The sequence below is a fragment of the Girardinichthys multiradiatus genome, chromosome 13, assembly GCF_021462225.1.
Source record: "Girardinichthys multiradiatus isolate DD_20200921_A chromosome 13, DD_fGirMul_XY1, whole genome shotgun sequence".
NCBI lineage: Eukaryota > Metazoa > Chordata > Actinopteri > Cyprinodontiformes > Goodeidae > Girardinichthys > Girardinichthys multiradiatus.
This window is the reverse complement of record NC_061806.1, coordinates 22,354,239-22,370,302: the sequence shown is the minus strand read 5'-3', so window position 1 is coordinate 22,370,302 and position 16,064 is coordinate 22,354,239. Positions and strand designations below refer to the sequence as shown.

The window sequence follows — 16,064 nt, the reverse complement described above, 5'->3', positions numbered from 1 at the left end:
AGAATGCTGCAGCAAGAGTTCTGATGAAGGTTGAAGGGAGAGAGCTGGTGGTTCCTAGAGTCTCTAGAAGTAAAATGGGAGGCAGATCCTTTAGTTATCAGGCTCCTCTCCTGTGGAACCAGCTCCCGGTTTTGGTCCGTGAGGCAGACACCCTGTCTACTTTTAAGGCTAGGCTTAAAACTTTCCTTTTTGATAAAGCTTATAGTTAGAGTGGCTTAGGTTATCAGTATGAGGGAATGCTGCAAAGTCAACGCCAGTGACTGTCCACTGTCTCTACATGCTCATCCGGGAGGAGTGAATGCTGCAAGTCACTGACTGGATGCAATCTGCTGGGTTTCCTTAGATAGAAAAACTTTTTATCCAATTTGAATAAATAACTAACTCTGACTGCACTGTTCAATGGTTAGGACTAATTGGAATGGATGTACCTGACTGTTGTGAAGTGCCTTGAGACAACATGTGTTGTGAAATGGCGCTATATAAATAAAACTGAATTGAATTGAATTGAATAGTGTCACCTAGTGTTGTGCCTTTATTATTATATTTTCAACAAAAATGTGTTAACATTCTCGTTCCCCTGTCCGTTCTGAGAAAAACGGATAGCCCTTACAGTTTCCGAGTTATGGGCAGTAGTTCGGGAGCATGTGCCACCATGTTATAAAGCCAGGCCATGATGAGACACAAAGTGTGGTGCTGCGTGAGTGAGAAACAGCAGCTGTTGGGCGCTCATTAGTTACCATAACAACAGAATACAGCTGCCAGTGAACTTAAGTAACCTCTGACAGAGAGTGGCTCTGAAGCTGAGCTCAGGCTCAGAAGCTTCCATGAGTGATCACAATAAGTCAGTCATAGCTGATGTGGAGATATATTATGTGTGTGCATCATTATTATTATGTTCATAACCAGTGTGGGAAATAAAATGTATAACGTGTGTTAGTATAAGACATTGTGGCCTGCAGAATTGTTACTGCACAAACCTGGCCTTGAGTGTGATGAAGCAGAAAAATACTGAGAGCTGAAGGAGTGTGTGAAAAGTAGAGACTGACTTACTCCCTGCTTATATCAGTAGATACGGGGTGCAGGTGCAGGACATGACTGTCTAAATATGGTAAGCCGGAAAAAATGTGTACGTGACTACATGTGAGAAAAAAACTGTAAACAGGGCACTGACCATTTTCATGTGTGTTTTAATAAAAACAATGTGCCCAGTGAGAAGCTCCGAAGTCGTCTCGGTGTGTGTCCTGATCACATGAGAGCTTCCCCTGGTCCAGGTACTTTGAATAACATACAGCTGTCTCCGTGTGATTTATTCTAATGTGTTGTGAATTCCTCCAGGTTACGGTGAATAAACGAACGCGCAGAAGGCCTCTTTAAAGATGTACTTCAACACTGACAACCACACTAGACTTTCAAAATAAGACCTACACATACTCTACAAAATAAAAGCCTCTTTTTACACTGCACAGCAACCTTCCATATTAACAAATTATTTTTTTTAAAGCTGATAACAGCATGAACAATGATTTCAGCCGAGCAAGCAGGTTCTATATGACCAATGGAAATAACCCAGACTTGGAAGGACAACCCTGCTAGATTTTCAAAATAAGACAAAACATGCTCTACAAAATAAAAGCCTTTACATTTTAAACTATATAAAATTGCAGCACTGGGCTTCACACTAATGTTGGAGCTCATCCAATGTAGGAAATAGGAACAGGTCAGCCCTTTAAAATAAGACTTACTGAAATTTTCAAAATAAAAGCCTCCACCTTTCATAGTTACTAATGATTTTTTAAGATGATAATAGCATTGACAATGATTTTAGAACAACTAATTGAACTAACCCAGACCTGAAAGGACAACCTTACTGGACTTTCAAAATAAGACAAAACATGCTCTACAAAATAAAAGTCTTTAAATTTTTAACTATACATCATTGCAGGACTGGGCATTACACTACTGTTGGAGTTCACCCAGTGTTGGAAATGGGAGTATGCTGGTCCTTTGAAATAAGGCTTACTGAAACTTTCAAAATAAAAGCCTCAGCGTTCCATAGTTTGTATTGATTTTTTAAGCTGATAATAGCATACACAATGATTTTAGAATAGCAAGCAGGTTCTTTATATCTAGTGGAAGTACGCTAGACCTAAAAGGACAACTATAGTGGACTTTCAAAACAACACATAGACATACCCTACAAAATAAATGTCTTTATATTTCACACAGCAATAATTGCATCATTGGTCTTAACACTATTGCTGGGACTCTGTGATGGAAATGGATCTATTTTATCCTTTCAAAATAAACTCACTGATATTTACAAAATAAAAGCCTCAACATTCCTTAGTTGGGGCCTGCTATAGCAATGAAGGGAGAACAGTGAGTGGCCTGACTCCCATGCCATTGCCTTGTGGTACCTATTATTACAAATATCTAAACTGGACTCTTTATTTATTGGCGACTGCCAAAGCAATGCAAGAACGCATGATCACTGGTGAAACAAGAACAGGCCTAGATAGACATCTTAACCTTCTGCCCTCAATCATGATGCACACTGTTCTGTTGCTTTGGTTCTGTACCTCAGCTCCACAACCTTTGGCTCTGGTCCAAGAAGCACGCACCAAGACGCAGGCCCTGTCTAAATTTCTTCTGAAATTTTCTAGTTCTGTTTATTCTGCTCTGTGATGACCACTCTATAGCATTAACCTGGTTGTCATTAAGCAGCTGTGTAACTCATCCTCAGCGGTATGCAGAAGATCATTGTGCTTTTGGAAGACCCATTTGTGATCAACCTTTACCTTGTGGCTGATGTCTTGAGATGCTGCTTCAGTATTTCCACATTATGTTCTTTATTTACTATGCCATCTACTGTGTGATGGTGCCACCCTTGTACTTTAGGGTGGTGTTCTCAGGTTTCCAGCTTTTCCAAACGTCGCAATGGTCATTATGCCAGAATGCTTCAGTTTTAGTTTCACCAGACCACAAGATATGTCTACAAAGATGAAGGTCTTTGTCCCTAAGTGCATTTGCACACTGCAGTCTGAGTTTTTATGTTACTTTTGGAGTAATAGCTTCTTCCTCACTGGAATAAGACCAGGGTGTGTTTCACTGTGGATGAAACAGCAAAACATCTTCGTGATGTTCCATTTTTCTTTTTTCTTTTGTTGCTACACATATTTATCACCAAAATACTTTGATTTCTGCGGCACAGAGCCCATCCCTTTCCTGAACAGTTTGATGCCTGGAAAATATTACACTGGTAATACTTCCATTTAATTATTTGAAGAGATGTACGCGATATCCTCAGGCATCTGGAAAGTATACCAAAGGTTGTGGAAGTCCACTATTCCCTTCCTGAAATCTTGGCTATTTTCTTTAGATTTTTCCTGTGGATTTATTCTAACATGATGAATGTTGCACATGTTTTGAAAGCTAAAAGGACACCTGTAAGTTGAGAACCCAGATCTAAATAATGTCAACCTTTCACCTCCTCACGCTCTTCCTCAGATTTTTCCATGTGTCTCTCTCACACCTGTTTAATAACGGTCAGACTGCTTCACACCACACATTCACTGTGTCAAACCCATACATGTGTCAGTTTAGGCATGCAGACAGCAATAAAACAAGACTATAGGACAGCAAGGAGAGTGGACGGAGTGCATAACCTGGAGTGATGTAACAATGTTAACTATTGACTTTTTCAACCCCCATTCCCTTTTGGTATCACAGGTTATTAGAGTTAATGTGGGTTCATTGTTACACAACCACTAGAGACCGTCTGACCATGAGCCTGCAGATAGAAGAATTTCATCAGAAAGAGACAGACATGGATTTTATGTTTCTGCTTGAAAGCTACTGTGTTTGTTCTTCCTTTACCAGCTACTTAGGGATTCAAGTAGGCTGGTCAGCAAACCACATTTGTTATTTTGGTTTTCATTTATGTTTGTGTGCTCATCAGATCCCTGTCACATTCTCTTCATTTCTCTGTGTTCATTGGTGCCAATTAGTACTTTATTTCTTTGTGTTTTGTTTCTTAGTTTTTTCATGTGTTCTATTCCCGGTGTTCACACTAAAAGTCATACTAAGGACCTTTACAAGACAAACAAACCCAATTATAAATGATCCCAATTATATCCAAGTTCATTCAATTCAATCCAATTCATTCCAACACACTTTAAATAGATACTAACATTCAGATTCAGGAAACAAACAATACAGTTCACTTAATCTAGAATATAATATATAACTATGTTTCTAAGTAAACCTGTTAATGCTCACTTTGGTTAAATCTCTCACCCTGAGCAGCTTGGGGTGACAGTAGAGAGGAATGTCTTCCTTCAACAGGAAGATACCTCAAACAGAACCATGCTTTTGATGAATCGACATTTTCCTCAAGTGGTTTGAGAGGACTGACAAGAGACATAGACAAACAGTGATGATCTTGGTTCAGAGGCCTAATAGCAGCTTCAGTGACTTCAGTGTCCTCATACCTCCTTGGACAGAAAGAAGGCCTCCAAAGACAGAAGGAAGGCCCTCTGATTTGACTTAAAAGGGTTTTCTGGTACATTGTAGAGAGGCTCGCATGTTGTTGTGAAGCTTATTAAAGACTGCAAATTGGTTTGATGACCATAATCACTTCTTCAATGATTGTGATTGTTTCTTCCATGTTATTTTTCTCTGGGTATCCAGTAAAGGTCTCACAAATGATTACATCATAGTACCTTATTGCTTTCATAAACCTCTGTGGATTTTATTAGGATATTATGTGGTAGACTAATCAGAGCAGTGCTTAGTTGCAATATAAAAGGAAAGTTAAACATGGTTTTAAAAACGGTTTATTAAAAAATCTGAAATGTGTAGCATACCCTTGTGTTCAGCTCCTCTGAGACCATACATTTTAGAGCCAAAGTTTGCTGCAGTTACACTTGCTGGTTATTTGGGGCATGTCTCTACCAGCTTTACACATCTTGAGTCTGAAATTGTTGACCATTCTTGTTGCTTACTGCTTAAGCTCAGCCAGATTGGATGAAGTGAGTCAATTGTCAAGTTTTTCCCAAGATTCTCAATTAGATTTACATCTGGACTTTGACTAGGCCATTCTCACACGAAAATACTTTGATCTAACCTATTCCATCTTAGCTCTGGCTTTACGTTTAGGGTCATTGTCCTGCTGAAAGGTGAAGCTCCACCCTACTCTCAAATCTTTGACAGCCTTTAACAGGATCCAGGATCACCCTGCATTCACTCATACTCGTACTCGTCGTCTTCCGCTTTATCCGGGACCGGGTCGCAGGGGCAGCAGAGACGCCCAGACGTCCCTCTCCCCAGACACCTCTTCCAGCTCCTCTGTGGGGAGCCCAAGGCGTTCCCAGGCCAGCCGAGAGGCATAGTCCCTCCAGCGTGTCCTGGGCCGTGTCCTGGGCCTCCTCCCGGTGGGACGTGCCTGGAACACCTCCCGAGGAAGGCGTCCAGGAGGCATCCGGTATAGATGCCCGAGCCACCTCAACTGGCTCCTCTTGATGTGGAGAAGCAGCGGCTCTACTCCGAGCCACTCCCGGATGGCCGAGCTCCTCACCCTATCTCTAAGGGAGTGCCCGGCCACCCTACGGAGGAAGCTCATTTCAGCCGCTTGTATCCGGGATCTCGTTCTTTCAGTCATGACCCAAAGTTCATGGCCATAGGTGAGGGTAGGAACGTAGACCGACCGGTAAATCGAGAGCTTCACTTTTCGGCTCAGCTCTCTCTTCACCACAACGGACCGGCACAGCACACCCATTACTGTGGCAGCCACACCGATCCGTATGTCGATCTCCCGCTCCATTCTTCCCTCACTCGTGTACAAGACCCCGAGATACTTAAACTCCTCCACTTGAGGCAGGAACTCCCCTCCAACCTGAAGAGGACAAGCCACTCTTTTCCGGTCGAGAACCATGGCCTCGGACTTGGAGGAGCTAATCCTCATCCCAGCTGCTTCACACTCGGGTGCAAACCGCCCCTGTGCATGCTGTAGGTCTTGGCTAGAGGGGGCCAGCAGGACCACGTCATCTGCAAAAAGAAGAGATGAAATCCTCTGGTCCCCAAACCAGACCCCCTCCGACCCTTGGCTGCGCCTAGAAATCTTGACCATAAAAGTTATGATCAGGACCGGTGACAAAGGGCAGCCCTGCCGGAGTCCAACATGCACCAGGAACAGGTCTGACTTAGTGCCGGCAATGCGAACCAAACTCCTGCTCCGCTTGATCAGAGACCGGGCATCATGAGGGACACGGTCAAATGCTTTCTCCAGGTCCACAAAACACATGTGGACCGGTTGGGCAAACTCCCATGAACCCTCGAGTACCCTGTAGAGGGTATAGAGCTGGTCCAGTGTCCCACGGCCGGGACAAAAACCACACTGCTCCTCCTGAAGCCGGGGTTCGACTATCGGCCGGACTCTCCTCTCCAATACCCTGGCGTAGGCCTTACCAGGGAGGCTGAGGAGTGTGATCCCCCTGTAGTTGGAGCACACCCTCCGGTCACCCTTCTTATGAAGGTGGACCACCACCCCAGTCTGCCAATCCAAAGACACTGTCCCCGTCCGCCACGCAATGTTGAAGAGGCGTGTCAACCATGACAGCCCCACAACATCCAAAGACTTGAGGTACTCAGGGCGGATCTCATCCAACCCCGAAGCCTTGCCACCGCAGAGTTTTTTAACCACCTCGGTGACTTCAGCCTGGGTGATAAAAGAGTCCAACCCCGAGTCCCCAGCCTCTGTTTCCACCAGGGAATGCGTGATGGCAGTATTGAGGAGATCCTCGAAGTACTCCTTCCACCGGCCGATAATGTCCCCAGTCAAGGTCAGCAGCTCCCCACCCCCACTGTAAACAGTGTTGGCAAAGCACTGCTTCCCCCTCCTGAGGCGCCGGACGGTTTGCCAGAATCGCTTCGGGGCCAACCAGTAATCCTTCTCCAGGCCCTCACCGAACTCCTCCCAGGTCCAAGTTTTTGCCTCTGCCACCGCCCGGGCCACGGCACGCTTGGCCCCACGGTACCCGTCAGCCGCCTCAGGAGTCCCACAAGCCAACCACAGCCGATAGGACTCCTTCTTCAGCTTGACAGCGTCCCTTACTGCCGGTGTCCAACACCGGGTTCGGGGATTGCCGCCGCGACAAGCACCGCAGACCTTACGGCCGCAGCTACGGGCAGTAGCATCGACAATAGATGTGGAGAACATGGTTCATTCGGACTCTATGTCTCCAACATCCCTCGGAATCTGGTCAAAGCTCTCCCGGAGGTGAGAGTTGAATACATCCCTGGCCGAGGGCTCTGCCAGACGTTCCCAGCAGACCCTCACTATGCGCTTGGGCCTGCCAAGTCTGTCCGGCTTTCTCCTCCTCCAGCGGATCCAACTCACCACCAGGTGGTGATCAGTGGACAGCTCAGCCCCTCTCTTCACCCGAGTGTCCAAAACATGCGGCCGAAGGTCTGATGATGCGACAACAAAGTCGATCATCGACCTCCTGCCTAGGGTGTCCTGGTGCCAAGTGCACTGATGAACACCCTTATGTTTGAACATGGTGTTCATTATGGACAATCCGTGACTAGCACAGAAGTCCAATAACAAAACACCGCTTGGATTCAGATCGGGGAGGCCATTCCTCCCAATCACGCCTCTCCAGGTGTCACTGTCGTTTCCCACGTGGGCGTTGAAGTCCCCCAGCAGAATAATGGAGTCCCCGGGAGGGGCACTATCCAGCACCCCCGACAGGGACGCCAAGAAGGCCGGGTACTCCGCACTACCACTCGGCCCGTAGGCCGAAATGATAGTCAGAGACCTCTCCCCAACCCGAAGGCGCAGAGATGCGACCCTCTCATCTACTGGGGTAAACCCCAACACGAGACGGCTGAGCTGGGGGACAACAAGCAAACCCACACCAGCCCGCCGCCTCTCCCTGCGGGCCACTCCAGAGTAGAAGAGAGTCCAGCCCCTCTCAAGGAGATGGGTTCCAGAGCCCACGCTGTGCGTGGAGGCCAGCCCGACTATTTCTAGTCGATATCTCTCAACCTTCCGCACTAGCTCAGGCTCCTTCCCCCCCAGCGAGGTGACATTCCACGTCCCTAGAGCCAGCCTAAGCATCCGGGGATCGGGCCGCCGAGGTCTCCACCTTCGTCCGCCGCCCAATTCTCTTTGCACCGGTCCCTCGCGGTTCCCCCTGCAGGTGGTGGGCCCACTGGTACTCTCGTTCTCTCGTCTCTCGTTCGGGCTTGGCCCGGCTGGGTCCCGCGAGGAGCAACCCGGTCACCAGGCGCTCTCCGACGAGTCCCGACCCCAGGCCTGGCTCCAGGGTGGGACCCCGGCTCCGCCGTACCGGGCGACGTCACGTGCCTCGATTCTGTAGTCATCATGAGCGATTCTCGAACCGCTCTTTGTCTGACCCGTCACCTAGAGCCTGTTTGCCATGGGAGACCCTACCAGGGGCATTTAAGCCCCAGACAACATAGCCTCTAGGATCATTCGAGCACTCAAACACCTCCACCACGTTAAGGTGGCAGTTCAAGGAGGGGCACCCTGCATTCAGCTAATTTTTATTTAAAATACTTGTTAATGCTCTTCTTACATGTTGTTAGTTCACTAATGCTCTAACAAACCTCTGAATCGTTCACAGAACACCTGTATCTATACTGAGAATAAATCATATATAGGTAGACTCTATTTACTCAATGGTCGACTTCTGAAGGAATTTTATTTAGGGGAATCAAAGTAGAAGAGGGGTGGATACAAATGCGTGTCACCCTCATTAGTTTTGTGTTTTTAAAAATGTTGAGCAGGTACCAAGTATGATTTTCCTTCCACCCATTCACTTCTTTGTGTTGGTCTCTCCCATAAAATCCCAACACAATTCATTGATGTTTGTGGGTGTAATTTGACAAAATGAGGAAAAAAGTTCAACTATAAAAGCAGTTAAATGAAAAATAAAGGGTGAATCAGAGAAAACAGCCATGGTATTTTTATTTCTCAGGACCCCTCGCTACCACTCCTCCACTCAAGCTCAATCTCCATCTGTTTTTTTCTCGTTTTTATCTCTAACAGTGAAGCCTTATTCATGATCCACCCTCTCCCTCTCCCCCACTCCCATCTCCTTTTCTTTAGTCCTTTTATTCTCCAGGCTTGGGCTTCTTCATGGCTCTGCTGCTCATTGTGTTGGTCCCTTTCATACTTCCTACAGTAGAGCAAGAGTTTGATTAAAGAAACCGTTGCTTCAAGAACTGCTGCACTGCACTTTAGCTTTTTAGATTAAATCAACAAATGCGAGACTGCATATGGAAGTCGTCTAATGAACATGCAGTACCCCACATGTGGACTCAGAAAGCATGCGGTTGTCTCCACCTCCCTTCCTGCTCTTTTTGCACAGGCGGATGACATCATGAACAGCCGGTTTGCAGCCAGCCAGTAAGATTGCAGAGAAGCAAGTGCTGCTGAGTGAACTCTCCTCCGCTTGTGTTCCTCCTCTGTCATTCTGACGCTCCTCTGCCTCCCTTGTTGCTGACTACTCACCCTCTCACAGGCTTTTCGTCCCCGTTTCTCTGTTTTGCTGCAAACATGGTCGAGGCTTTCGTGGGCACATGGAACCTGAAGGAGAGCGTGAATTTTGATGAGTACATGAAAGAGCTGGGTAAGGATGATTTTCCTTTATTCGCCCGGTGCACGTTTTAATGAAGGCATTAGCATGGGTGTAAAACAGGAGGGGATGCAGAGCTGCATTTGAGCACATGCGGTAATAAGGGTGATGAAAGATAAATGTCTTTGTTTGCGTTTAAAACGGTCAGAGTAGCGGCGGAAGGATGGATGGATGGAAAGGGATGGTGGAACGGTAAATAAGGGAGAAACCTAATTGGAGAATTAGGAAAGATGAACAAGATTAATGAGTGGGTGTATGGACAGAAAAAAACAGGAGAAGATGGCAACCAGGAGGAGGGGGAGGAAGAATGGTGGACCGCATGGTCCGAGAGCTGGAAGTAAGGGAGGGGTTCTCCTTTGGTGCACTGAAGAAAACCCCAACTGTGAAAGACTATGAATGGCCAGCAACTGCCATTCTGCCACACACACACACACACACACACACACACACACACACACACACACACACAGAGTATGTCTTTCTATCTTTACAAGGACTTTACATTGATTTACATTCGTTCTCCATTCCTTTCTATGGCCTAACCTTGACACTAAACTCACTCTAACCATTACCAGTACACACCTAACCCAAAACCTAACATAAGCTCAATTCACACCTTGGTCCTACATCTTACCCCTAACCTAAAAACAGCACTGCTTCTGATGGGGCCTGGGCTTTAGGCCCTATCAGGAGAAGTGGGTCCTCACAATGTGGTATTTGTTTGGAAAAATGGCCCTTACATTGTAACAAATGCATGAAAGCTCATACTGTTTTCTCCGGACTATAAGTAGCAGGACCAGCCATAGACTTGCAACTTATAGTCCGGGAAATGCAGTACACGCACACATACACTGTTGTGCATAATGTAGGTGACCTTAGCTAAAACCTGCTCATTGTTTGCAGCCAAGGGTGGAGTTGAATATTAAAATGAACCCGACATAATGTGGTTTACAGAATGGTAACATGGCTTCAAAATCTCTCATCTGTGTTGATTTAGCTTGCAAGACAGGAACAGGTGTGGTGAATTTTACAACTGTGAAGAACTATTTGACTTTGTCAGAAAGATTGAATGACCTTTCAAGCTTGCCACCATTGACCTGTCTGCTCCATGTCAGCTCAGAATCCATGGGACTTTTTAACCCTTTGACCCCACTATTGGATCAGTGACGCATCTTGCTATGTCTTGTGCAACTACAAACAACAGTTTTAATTTGTAAACCTTATGCAGAACAGTTTCTCTACTGTGCTAGGACAGGTTGTGAGTCACTATTAGCCAATCAAATACACTCCCTTGATCCCTCATTCGCACACCCCTATCCTGAGAGGCAAGTAAGTAATCATTTGGACTCTTGCAAGTCCAGGCCTGATCTCTAGTCAATGGGACCAGTTGTGTTTAAAGAACATGCTGTAGGCCTGGTGGTTGACAAATAGAGATTACAGACTGTGTAATTTGAAGGCCCCCACAGGCCAAATCCGCAGCTTCTGCTTTAACCTTGTATCAACAGATCCCACTGAATGTCTCTACATCCTCTGTAAACTAAAAAGAATTGGTTTCATGGGACGTGTTTCAACAACTATTGCTTCATATGCTGAGTTTTTTTAAATAATTTTTTGCCCTTTTCCATTTTCCTTTTGGATCTTGGTACTTTACAATCTTAATTTTGGACTTTCATCAGAATGAAGGTCAACTATCCAAGCTTCAGCCTAATGCCAATTTTACAGTGAAATAGTTATGATAAAAAAGCAAGTACACCTATGATTTTGAGATGCAATGAGTAGTTCATTCTTTACTAAGTTCTAAAATTATTACAATATATATTTTTCCCTGTTCTTACTTATTAAACAAATATGAAGCAAAATTGGAAAATTAAGTACAACCTAAACTCAGATTTCTGGCAAAAGCTCAGCAACATAAGGTTAGCACACCAAGAGCACCATCAACTTCACATAGAAAATCTGATTTCTGGAAGATGATATCAGTTTTATTTTTTCATTGAGATCTTGGAAGTTTATGTCCAGAGATGTCTTTAAGACAGCTTTGCAAGTTACTAATCATCATTTTTAACTTTGAGGAGGAGCTAAATTTGTATGTAATCCACAGAGCAGTGGGAGGGAAATACTATACTTATTAAAGATTGATCCAAGAGGCACTTTACACAAGAAAAACAGAAGAGGGCCAAGAATATAACCGAGGGAAGGAGTAGTGCAGTGGAACCACTAGTAAATTTTGTAAAGTGCCTATAACCCGAATTGTGAACATTAATTCCTCCAAAATGCCACATTAACAACACATTTTAATCTGCAAACTAGTGACAACCTCTTCTGACTCTGTTTACAGGAAGTGTTGATTTGAATGAACTTTACAGATTGGCATCCAAGTTGTAGGCAAAATAGTCCTGCAGCTTAAGCATTAATAGCAGGCCTCAAATCTAAATGCATTCAGGCAACTGAATTTTTTTGTTTTTGTAACTCTCCCTGATCAATTGCATGTGTTTATTTTGTTCAGGTGTGGGCTTTGCAACACGCAAGGTAGGCAACCTGACTAAGCCCACCACAATTATCTCTGTGGATGGTGACAAGGTGACCGTGAAGACCCAGAGCACCATTAAGAACACGGAGCTTTCCTTTAAGCTAGGAGAGGAGTTTGATGAGACCACAGCAGATGACAGGAAAGTCAAGGTGAGAGGTCACATGCATTTTAGTCTTAGAATAAAACACTTAGGGGCAAAACCAGAAATTTCCATTTCCACATTTGATTAAAAAACTAAATTTATATTTTCAAAGCAAATTTTTAATCAAGCTAACAATAAAGAAGAAAACTGTAAATACAATATGAATTCTTGTCACCGTTTTCTTTAGATTTCTGTGTTTGATAAGGCTGATCTGTTGCAGTTAGACCTTACTGGACAGTATGCTTAAATTACACCTTTATGAAATGCTGAAGGTGCCAGATGCAATCTCTTATTATTACTTTCACAAAATGAAATGGATAGGAAAAGAAAACTGTTTTAGTCAACTGGTTAACGATGGAAGTAAACCAGAAATGTTAAAGATAATAGGTTAAGGTCCCCCAAAATCTAAATGTTGCCTTAATCAACAGTAATTAAAGCCTTTCAGTTAGAAGGGATTTCAAGATAAACATAAAAAAAATTATATTTAGAATTTTAACTCAGCTTAGTATGGCTTATATGGATTTTCCTTTTCACTGCACAACTTTAAAAGACACAGATGAAGACAAATTAATAGTGTCGACTTAAGTAAGACTTGGTAGTGTAGCAAGGTCAGTGTTAGCCATTTAAAGATTTCTGAATTAGATAGAATAAAAAGGCAAAATTGAATTAAAATGTATAGAGATTTTCTTTAAATGAAAATTTTAATTTCATTTAGCTTAGCGTTGCTAATGTTCATTACTGTAGTTGGATGAAAAGTGTATGTTGGTTAAAAAATATATTTGAGCTTAGCTTAGCATTGCTAATGTTAGCTAATGTTGATTTTCCGTTTTGTCAGATCGCATTTAAGGGAAAGGTTTTAGCTGAAAACATAGAATATTTTAGAAAATTACATTTAAAATTTTTGCTAAACACAAAAAGGAAAGTTGAAGATGAAAGTTCGTTTAGAACAACAGAATAGATTAATTGAAAAAACATGAATTTATCATTTTAGCTTAGCACAGCTAATGAAGAGGTTTTCAGGGTGTACACAGACTTTAAATACAAAGTTTTTCTTGGATTAAAAGTATTTTATCTTATCCTTGCATGGCTAATGTTGGCTAATCAAATGCAAAGTTTTATTCAGATTAAAAGTGTTTGCTGGGTTTTAAAAAAGTGGTAAGGCTAATGTTAGCTAATGAAGCTTTTTGCTTTAAATAGATAGAATCAAAAGACAAAACGTTTGTTGGATTTTATCACAGCTGATGTTAGCGAACATGTTTTTTCTGGGTAGACTGTAGGATGTTAAAGCATAGGTTCATTAGGTAGAGGAAACATTGATAATACTAGAAACATTTACCCTAATGCTTTACCTTAGCTTAACTTATCTTAGCAAATGTTACATATTATTTTTTTTCTTTCATTTAGCTTAGATTAACACAGCAGTCATGTCTGTTCAGCTTGTTTTACTTTTGCACGTCAGCATTTCCCAAAATTTTTACTTGCATCAGTACTTTCAATTGTTATTTAACCAAAGTTTCACAAGTGTAAGAAGAGGTTTGCACTTGTGCTAGGGCAACCTAAATCTTCAACAGTCTTTCATGTTTTCAATGTACATTAATATCCCTTTTTAAAAAGGTGAAGCACAGAAAGGTAACATAAAATACCAGAAAATGTAAGCACTCAAGTGAAGCAAGTGACTTAATATTACACATATACAGATTCTTGTTGCGTTACATTCAGTTATTTGTGTTTATATACATGTGTATTAAATATGTCTGATTGTATCTATGTTTTCTAAAGTCCTTAGTGACATTAAAGGACGGGAAGTTGGTACACGTTCAAAAGTGGGATGGTAAAGAGACCACTTTGGCCAGGGAAGTTGATGGAAACAAGCTCACACTGGTAAGTATCATATAATACATGTTTAACATTTATATTTGTGGTATTTTTTGTATTTTAATTTTGTCCTTCTCTCTCTGCCATAGACACTTACATTTGGAGAGGCGGTTTGCAGACGTCACTATGAGAAAGGAGAGTAAAACCCACCATGGAGTGTTTTGCATCGGCTAATGCCCCAAAACTCCAAGAAAATGCCAGGAATGGCTGTTGGTTCCCCTTTTACTGTACCTTCAGTATTATTGTTACTGCTGACCAGGAATTTCTCAGCCCTTTGCTTGTTGTGTTCATCCCTCTACTAAAAGAAACACTGAATAAATTCAAATGATTTTTTTTTAAATAAAACCACTGATTTTTTTTTTGTATTAAAAATGTGTTTTGCACACCTGGCAAATTTCTGGAATTTAAAAGTGTTCTTGTGATCTCAAACAGTCACAATAAATATGTTAACATGACAAATGGGTAAATTGGTTACTTTTTTCTATTCTATTAATGTAAATAAACAGCCTACTGTTTAACTCACTGTTCTAAGGTCAAGCAGAGCAAATTCTCTATTTCCATTGCAGTCAGACAGCAATTACATTAACTTTTATTAAACAGCCTTCTATGAGGTTATTGCCCCAATTTAATAAGTTTAATACTTGTTGAAGCTGGGTAAACAGATTCAGCCCTGCTGAACAAGGCTCTAGTATGAGCTATACTTAGTTACATCTCAAAGTAGACAGTTAAGCACACTGTGTAACCACTGTTTCCATCACAACTGACTGATCATAGTGAAGTTAATTATAGCCTCTATAAAGCTTCTTTCTGTGTGTGTATGTAAGAGTGTATTCTTTCCTTTAGTGTGATGAGGCAGTGGGAAAGTTTGGTCAAAGTGTTCGAGGATAAGGGCAAAGTTATGTCCTCTACTCGTGTATTAGGTGTGAGGTCTAAATTTGTATTCCTCCCTCTCAGATCATGTGGTAATAACTCAGCCAACTGGATGCAGGGTTATGGGGTGAAAGGGCACGGGATGAGATGGCTCAGCTCTTGTCTGCCACCACCTCCTAAAGGTACCCTAAACCACAGCTATGATGTAGAGCCAATAATGAGTTTAAATATCTTGTGTAGAAAACTCCCAAGTTTATAAAAGTGGAAATTTACGCAAACCAAATTTATTTGTACAGCAGGTTTCAGCAACAGGACAATTCAAAGTGCTTTACATGATGGAAATAAGGGCATTGCAGTGGCATGATAAAGGAAAGTTTGACTACAGCCTGAAATTAATGAATGCACTCGATGCTTTAAGGCCCATCATTTCTTAACAGAAAATGAAATGTTTCTCCCTGGGGAGGAAGTAACTCCTTAGAACTGTTCTGACTCATTATGCATCTGGATATTGGGGGAATATTCCTTTTAAAACAGGTCCACATCTAAACCAAGAGTCAGAAACTTCGGGGTGCTCTGTACTGACCTAACTGCTAGGAGAGCCCAGCTCAGCCACGGTCTGTCGGGTACGGGTCTTTTACAGTGAACTGCTTCTCACTGTGGACAGCATGGTCCATTACACCGTCTGTTCCAAGATGGAAAATCCTAATTAACCTTTATACCCAGTAGAAACTTACAAGTATTTTTTAGTTAATAGTTTAAATTCAACAATCAAATGCAACTCTAAACAAATGATAACGCATGCATGAGTTTTTCGAGTCTTTTTCAGTCCTTTAATACTGGAAACAGTTTTCTGGTGATAGAACGTTGACTTAGTGATTGTCTTTATGTGCCTCTGATGGTTCAGATCTGAGTCCATCATTACACTCAGATTTCGGGCCTGACCAGTAGTTTCTAGCTGTAGTAACTGAAGCTGTGTACTGACTCT

At 42.7% G+C, this 16,064-nt stretch overlaps 1 protein-coding gene across 1 annotated transcript; it reads left to right on the top strand.

Annotated features, from left to right (window-relative positions):
• The first annotated feature begins 9,474 nt into the window (after nucleotides 1-9,474).
• Nucleotides 9,475-14,664, top strand: fabp3 (fatty acid binding protein 3, muscle and heart). Its single transcript, XM_047382752.1, has 4 exons — nucleotides 9,475-9,656; nucleotides 12,169-12,341; nucleotides 14,114-14,215; nucleotides 14,299-14,664. The coding sequence occupies exons 1-4, from the start codon at nucleotides 9,584-9,586 to the stop codon at nucleotides 14,350-14,352; spliced, it is 402 nt and encodes a 133-aa protein (XP_047238708.1). The 5' UTR covers nucleotides 9,475-9,583; the 3' UTR covers nucleotides 14,353-14,664.
• Nucleotides 14,665-16,064: the final 1,400 nt, after the last annotated feature.